This window comes from Chenopodium quinoa, unplaced genomic scaffold (assembly GCF_001683475.1).
Source record: "Chenopodium quinoa cultivar QQ74 unplaced genomic scaffold, ASM168347v1, whole genome shotgun sequence".
In the NCBI taxonomy this organism is placed as follows: Eukaryota; Viridiplantae; Streptophyta; class Magnoliopsida; order Caryophyllales; family Amaranthaceae; genus Chenopodium; species Chenopodium quinoa.
Window position 1 is genome coordinate 279,638 of NW_018743331.1, and position 8,337 is coordinate 287,974.

At 36.2% G+C, this 8,337-nt stretch overlaps 1 protein-coding gene across 3 annotated transcripts; it reads left to right on the forward strand.

The window, feature by feature from the left end:
- The first annotated feature begins 585 nt into the window (after positions 1-585).
- Positions 586-7,532, forward strand: LOC110737651 (protein SPA1-RELATED 4-like). Of its 3 annotated transcripts, XM_021917982.1 has the most exons (8): positions 588-794; positions 1,794-2,933; positions 3,394-3,551; positions 3,988-4,903; positions 4,976-5,122; positions 5,257-5,568; positions 6,138-6,197; positions 6,964-7,532. In XM_021917982.1, exons 2-8 carry the CDS (start codon positions 2,169-2,171, stop codon positions 7,150-7,152), a joined length of 2,547 nt encoding a protein of 848 aa, XP_021773674.1. In that variant the 5' UTR covers positions 588-794; positions 1,794-2,168; the 3' UTR covers positions 7,153-7,532. The 3 variants fall into 3 exon arrangements, with proteins under 3 accessions (XP_021773675.1, XP_021773674.1, XP_021773676.1); XM_021917984.1 differs by lacking the exons at positions 588-794; positions 1,794-2,933 and adding an exon at positions 2,953-3,268; XM_021917983.1 differs by lacking the exons at positions 6,138-6,197; positions 6,964-7,532 and having other exon boundaries at positions 586-794; positions 4,976-5,168; positions 5,257-5,511.
- The last annotated feature ends 805 nt before the right edge of the window (positions 7,533-8,337 follow it).

An 8,337-nucleotide genomic window follows, 5' to 3' on the forward strand; every position in this document is an offset into this window, starting at 1 on the left:
TTGCAACAACTGAAAGAGTTCACCGAAAATGGCTAGTTATGGCGCGTGCATCTGAATAGTATGAGGACAATTATATCCTTAAAATGTTTGTTTACCTGTATGCCTCTATTGATATAATGCTAATTGTTTCAAAGCTTTCCTTGTGCGATTTAGTGATTTAACTTTTATGAATAGTGTTTGGATAATTTTACCCTCTAAAATATTAATTCACTTATTTGCCCTCATTAACGTTAATTGTTTTTTTTTAAATAACTCTTTAAGAATAGTGTATGGATATTTATACCCCTAAAAATATTTGTTTACATATTTCTCTCATATGTCATATGAAAGAATTCCCCAAAAATGGCCAGCTATAACCCGTGCAAGCCACCTAGTTATTGAATAAGTTTGGATAAAAAGCACGCACCCATCGGCTTTCATTCCACCCTCATCAATTAAGCCAAACAGTACCAGACCAATCAAGAAATCTAGCCCATATCCTAAAACTGTACAAGAAACAATTCCGTATACAATAATTAATCTTCTATTGGTCATTATATAAAAATTTAAATATATATTTGTTTTATATGGTGGTGTGGAAATTATATGGTCCACGTTTTATTTGGAGGGATTTTGTTTGGCACCTTTTATTTCTGATTTTCTGAAGAAATAAGGCTTGGAATTTATGAGGTTGTGGTGCTTTGCTGTTTCTTCAGCTCTGTTTACCTTCACTAAAAACTTTTTCTGTTTTTTGTTTTGGGTTTTCAGGTTGATCCCTCTTTTCATTTCAACTGATCTTCCTCACCTTAATGTTGGTTAGTTTCTCTCTTTCTCTCTCCTCCCCTTAACATACATGTAAAATTGAGATGAAAATGATGCAATGGGAACTTAAATGGCTGTATGATTACAGTTTTATGTGTAATTTAATATATTGTTGATGGGTTTTTCTGGGTTTTTGCTTTTTTACTGATTGTTGTATGATATTTGCATGTTTTTGATTTATGTTTTAAATGAGTTATTTTTTTTAGAAAGATCAAAGGTTTCTATAATTGTGTGAGTTTGGTTGTGTGGGTAATTCTGTGAATTGTCAGTTTCTGTTGTTATTGTACTAAGATTTGTAATTGTTTGTACTCTCAATAGTGCACCAATGGGGTGTAGCTTTGTTACCTGGACTCTTTGTTTTACCTCAATTACCCGTGCTAGATCTTAGTAGGCACTCGGACATGGGTATTGACACTTCTTGACACTATTTTGGATAAAAAAATATTGAATATTTTAGCCATGTCTGACACTTGGATACATACTCGTCAACTCGTGTATGATATGAGATGCCGAGCTCAAAGTAACACTGTAACATAGAGCGTTAATGACAAATTTGTACAAATGTGAGCTCTTATTTGTACATGGGTAAACTTTATGTTCATGATTTTGAGGGTATAGAAAGAAATAGGTTTAAAAGCATGGATCATATTGTATGATCTATAGTGTGGTCTCCCCTACTACTCTAGGTTTACCACTTTACCTTACTAGTGATAAAGTCTTGCAGGTTTTGATTGCCAAAAAAATGTTAAATGTTCTAATTCTGATAAGCGTTTGCTGATAGGCTTCTGTTGCCTCTAATTCTTCACTTTGGCAAGCCTTGATGTTACCTTTCATGAACAATTATGTCATGTTTATGAGCGATGATCTACGATATTATGAATTTCTGTATTTTGAGATAATTTTATGACTGAAGGTTGCTCATTATATTGTTATAAATGGCTGAGTTTATTTCTACCTAGTTTGCTAACATGTGAATTTCTTGTTTTGTGAAGGAAATTCTGAAGAAGGGATTATATTTGTGAGGATCGATTATATTCTTTGGATGAATTGAAGGAGTGAAGGAGATCGAGTAGATACTCGTGGTTTGGATATATTGCTTTAGATCTTGAGTCTCTTGTTAAGAGACTGTGTCAGTCTTAAGTTGTTTACATATATAATCTCAAACTGGTTGCTGTCACAAATTTTCATGACATTTAACATAAAAAGATGCTGGAGGTTCGAAGGAGAGTTGTATATAGATATATGAAGATATACTCTGAAGATTTCCTATTTGTGGTTTTTTATTCCGGGTAGATGGCAAGATGAGCAATATACCTTGGGAGAATGTGTTTTTACTGAATGTATATTCTTGGTGAGGTAATATCTGGATGAAAATGGAAGGTTCATCTGATACTGGTTGGCGGAAATCTGCTAGTTCTAGAGGATTGGATACTTCTGCATCTTCAGAAAGAAATCTGAGGCTACTCCATGAAAGTAGACGTAGCTTATCTACTGATGCGTCACGCAACTCAGTACTTGTAGCTATGGATCCTGTAGTTCACAGCATTGAATGGGGTGATGTCAGCTTGAGGCGGTGGCTGGACAATCCAGAACGCAGCATTGATGCGATTGAGTCGTTGCATATATTTAGGCAGATTGTTGAGATAGTCAGCACTGCACATTCTCAGGGAATTGTGGTTAATAATGTACGGCCTTCCTGTTTCATAATGTCTTCCTTCAACCATGTATCCTTCATTGAGTCTGCTTCTTGTTCAGATTCAGGATCAGATTCCTTGGAGGATGGGTTGGATGGCCAAGATACAGAGAGTAAACAACCTTGTTCATCCTTGTGCAATGATGATCTGAATGAGCAGAGAAGTGGGTCAAGCTATAGAGAATCACAACTGATACCAGATACCATTGGCTCTAAGTCTCAAACAATCCAGGCAACAAATCCATTTTCTGTAGAAGAGAAAGGTTGGTGTGAAACTAAGGACACAAAAGGCTATAGAAAGGCTGGAGAAAAGCGGTCTTTCCCAATGAAAGAACTTTTGCTGATGGAGTCAGGTTGGTATACTAGCCCAGAGGAAATTGCTGGTGCCCCATGTTCCTGTGCTTCAGATATCTATCGCTTAGGTGTTCTTCTATTTGAGGTCTGTAAACATGGTATTGTCTATGCATTCCTAAGAATCTTGGTTGTCTTAGGCATTTGTTGCTATATTATCTTTACCTTGGAAATTTTGTTGTTTTTCTGATTCCCATCTACCTCTTGCCTGCAAAAATGTAAATTATACTCCATCCAGAAATATTTGTCACAGTACTCCAATCCCTCATAAGTGAGCATATGGCATGATTTTTTGGAAAGGCCCATTGGGTTGTAACCACACTCTAATCATCACTCAATTCAAGAAAGTGGGAAGTCCAAAAATAAACTATTACTAGTCAAGATAAGGTGATAGATTTTTAAGATCAACCATTATTATTTGAGGTAAGGCAACAACATTTTTCGGGAATCATGAAATAGTGTATTTGACAATTATTTCTGGATGGAGTAAGTATAGAGGAAATCAGAAGAGGAAGGGTAGCTAATGTTGAAAGTATCTGATGAAACAGTTATTTTGCACGTTTAGCTCCATTGAAGAAAAAAGCGGAACAATGTCTAGTTTACGACATCGAGTTCTTCCCCCACAACTTTTGTTGAAATGGCCTAAAGAAGCTTCATTCTGCTTATGGTTGTTGCATCCAGACCCTTGTAGTCGACCAAAAATGGGGTAAATGCTACTAATTATTCTTCAAATTAGTTTATTTGGTTTGTATTTCTGTTGATTTATGTGTTCCTTACATTCTCAAGGATGGAAATTTTTAATTGTTAGTATTGTAGTAGATTAGGCATCTACCACCAATACTTCTTTTTTGGCTTTCTTTCATGCGTAAAATTAGCCTGCTTGTTTTACTTTTACCAAAGTTTCTCTAAACCAAAACTATTAAAACTAGTTTTTTTTTTTTTTTTTGAAGCCAACTATTAAAACTAGTTAAAACAAGTTATTAATAATGAAATTTGAATACTCCTACCGATCTCAAATAAAAGTTCCATTTGCCGTTTGGTCAAGTTTTTAGTTTGGTGAACAATAGTTTCTAATTACGAACTTTGGTCCTTCAGAACTTGTAAATTATTTATGATCAATCTTCTCTCTCTGCCAATATCAGTGATCTGCTGCAAAGTGAGTTTCTTAATGAACCTAGAGATAATTTAAATGAGCGTGAAGCTGCAATAGAACTCAGGGAAAAGATAGAGGAACATGAATTGTTGCTTGAGTTCCTTGTGCGTATGAGACAGGCCAAACAGGATGCTGCCAGTAAGTTGCAGAACACGGTTTCCTTTTTATCTTCTGATATTGAGGAAATTGTAAATAAGCAAAAAGCACTAAAGGAGAAAGGAGGCACTTTCTCAGGTTCGGAGAGGATTCGGCAGTCAGCACCAGATCTCATTCCAATCAAATCTGTTGAACATGATGCAACAGATCATAACAGGCAAGAAATTCAGATACATGATGCCGTGAAGTTTAGTTCTGTTGAAAGTGAAAGTCATAATCAGGAAAATTTGCTTTCAAAGAACTCGCGATTGATACAAAACTTCAAGAAACTTGAGTCAGCCTACCTTTCAACAAGGCACAGGCCAGCCAGGCTGTCAGGGAAGCCAGTGGGTGGCCATTCTCAGCTTAGCAGCAATAGTAGAGGGTCTGTAGTTTCTAGTGTTTCATTAGCAAAAGAGCAAAGGAGTAATAATGGAGAAAGTGGGTGGATTAGCCCCTTCCTTGAAGGTTTATGTAAGTATCTGTCGTTTACTAAATTGAATGTAAAAGCGGACTTGAAGCAAGGGGATCTTCTGAACTCTTCAAATCTGGTATGCTCTGTCGGTTTTGATCGTGATGGAGAATTTTTTGCAACTGCTGGTGTAAATAAGAAGATTAAAGTATTTGAATGTGATGCCATCCTCAATGGGAATCGTGATATTCATTATCCTGTCACTGAAATGGCCTGTCGCTCAAAGCTTAGCAGCATTTGTTGGAATAGCTATATCAAAAGCCAGATTGCATCTAGTAATTTTGAAGGCGTAGTGCAGGTGGGTTCACTCTCTTTGAGCATTATGTTGATTTCTAAAAGTTTCATCCTCATTTCTTTGTGACATTTGTAGGTATGGGATGCTGCAAGAAGCCAAGTGTTTGTGGAACTCAAAGAGCACGAAAGGAGAGTCTGGTCTGTTGATTTTTCATCAGCAGATCCAACACTGTTGGCAAGTGGAAGCGATGACGGTTCAGTCAAACTCTGGAGTATCAATCAGGCAATTCTATTACTGCATTTGGTGGCTGTCAGCTTTGACACTAAATGTACTGTTGTTATCTAATTACTGTTGCTACAAGGTCAATGTTCTGGGATTGTGATGATTTGTTTCTCTCACATGGGTTGTTGCTGCAGGGAGCAAGCATCGGTACCATCAAAACCAAAGCCAATGTCTGCTGCGTTCAGTTTCCCATAGATTCTGGTCGTTCTCTTGCTTTTGGTTCAGCAGACCACAAAATATACTACTATGATCTGCGGAGTCCTAGAGTACCATTATGCACATTGATTGGACACAACAAAACTGTAAGCTACATCAAGTTTGTGGATTCCAACACTCTGGTATCTGCATCAACAGATAATACTCTGAAGCTTTGGGACTTATCACTGTGTGCATCTCGGGTTGTTGAGGGCCCTCTTCAGTCATTTACTGGTCACACAAATATGAAGGTATGCATTGACCTGATGTGATCTATTATGGTTGCTCTTATTTATTTTGCTGGATGTTCAGTCTGATAACTTATCAGCAATGTGCTAGTACCTATGCTCTTTTAGCTATGTTGGTGCTAGTAGCCTAGTGTAATTAGGTGCAATTTTTTTTTTTTTTTTTTTTTTATGTGATAAAGTGTAGATAATATTCACCAATGTATAAATCTATGCTCCTCTCCTACCTAACGATATGGATCACAAATATTTTCAATAGGCATCATTGCAAAATTTCTGTAAAGGTATGCAGCTTCTGTACATGAAATAAAAAGAAGCAGAAGGTTACTATTATTCATACATTACCGTTTTCTCCAAAGCCTTCATAAACAGGTAGTCCGTGATAAGGCGATATTGGAAGGGCTTCTGCGGAGTTGGAGTATTTTATTAGATCAGCCTCACCCTACATTAAAAATAAACTTGAAATAAAATCAATGTAGTAGTTGTAATTGTGCATACTTTGACTTGTTACTGGTTCCTGTCAGCCTATGGCTTAAATGATTGATTGTTGCTGCTAATTCTTTTCTTGATTTCAGAACTTTGTAGGTTTATCTGTATCAGATGGTTACATTGCCACAGGTTCTGAAACAAATGAGGTAAGATCAATTGGATAGGTTGTCTTCATATATTAACTACTTCGTATTAAGTTGCTCTTGATTCCGTGAAATATAGAAATTGTTAGTCTACAGATCTCATACCACTGTACAAAGTTACCATGAAAATAGTAGTAGCTTTTAATATGCAAATTGCAAAGAAAGTAACCATGAAAAAGTGATTGATGTTAGTAATATTTAAAATTGAAGAATTTTCTAAATATGTTCCTACCATTACCATATATTTTGCTACTTGAGCCCTTTTCGTCTGATCTGAATGTAGTCATGCCAATCCTCTTACAAGTTGCCTTTAAACCATATGTTTCCTCTTTGTGGATGTTCCAGCTTTTATTGAAACTTTTTGTTTACTTAATCACGAAAAAAAATGATAATGTAGTATTACTGCTGTACTTTTTATGATGTCATTTTACAGTAAGCGCATACATTAGCAAGTCATTATGAAATTTTAGCCTAAGAATACCATAAATGAGTGATGATTAGTATGAAAAATCGAAGCATAAGGCAATTGATGGACTTTACTGCTATGTGTATATAGGAAAAAAAAAAGTGATGGTTTATATATTTCAGTATTTGCTAAAATGTACTCCGTGTATGTTAAAAATCAGCTCTACTTGTCCATAGTTGTCTGATTCTGATGAGCATGTATAGGCAACTAATACTTAAAATCAAATTGATCAACAGCCACTGACAACTTTCCAGCTCTAGATTAGATTTGTTTGCTGAAATTAGTTGTGGTGCCTATGAACAGGTGTTCATTTATCACAAAGCCTTTCCGATGCCAGCTCTGTCGTACAAATTCAGCAGTTTAGATCCACTTTCGGGCAATGAAACAGAAGACGCTGCACAGTTCATCTCTTCTGTTTGTTGGCGTGGTCAGTCATCAACGCTTGTAGCTGCAAACTCCACTGGAGATGTCAAGCTGCTGGAAATGGTTTGATTTTTAATTTGCCTTCAGCTGGCAAAGTAAGATGTATAGAAGAATTGGAGGAGCTACTCCCTACAGATTCCTTTTTCGAGCATTGTTTGCTTGAACATTTCGCTTGGTGAATTGGTTGGAGGGATTAACCATAGCAATTTTGATATTAGATCAGAGCCGATGCCATGGGTGTAAAGACTCGGATATTATTTGCTGTAAATAATTTTTTTAGGCACAAAGAAGGGTAATATGATCATGCCCTTGTATAACCCTCTTATATAGGTCAAAAACTTATTTTCTCACTGTTGGAGCCTTCCAATTAGTGATTTTGTGATGCTAAACTTTCATTTTTCAGCAATGCAATTTAAATGAAATACGTAGTATATCTTAACGATGTTACATATAGTCTTTCATTAGTTTCCTATGAGAGGATAGTATTAAAAGTTGTACTAGTTTCGTGTCCTGTGCGATGTTCAGATTGTTTATTAAATTTTAAGATAATTTTTATATTATTTTTTATTTTTATTTTATTTATTTTTTTATGCTAAATTTTAAATCATATCATTAATATAAGCTTTATTTAAGGAGGTTTGTTATGGAGGATTGGTAATGTGTCGATGGTGGATATTTGGCGGGATCCTTGGGTTGACAATGGTGTTAGCAGGTTCATTACTTCTCCAATTTCTAAAGATGTCTCTCGGGTTAGCGATTTAATTGATCATAATTCTCGCGATTGGGATGTGCAACGCATTGTGTAGGCGTCATTCGAAGCGTGCCTACTTTAAGCATGTGGTGAATATGCTTGGCACTCGTAGGAAGTGAGAATTGACATACGATTAGGGACAAGGAAAGTAGGGAGCCGCCAATAAGTTTTTAAGGAAATTGAAAACCGTTCACGGATCATTTAAGACAACCACGATAAGGGACAACGATAGGCAACAACGATTGACCAGTGAAGGTTACACCCCATTAATAATCCATGAGATTACTAACTCCATATGGTTTGGAACCACGAAAGGAGGATCGGGGATGATGGTACGAAGTGAGTCATGGAGTCACATTCGCCCGTATTGGCCTCTACTCGATTCTTATTGCGAAAAGTATTTCCTTTGATCTCAAAAGGCATGCAAACAAAGATCTAATTTGCTCCAAACTAATATTAAGATAAATTGGTTGAATATTAATGCAACACATAATTCTAATTAT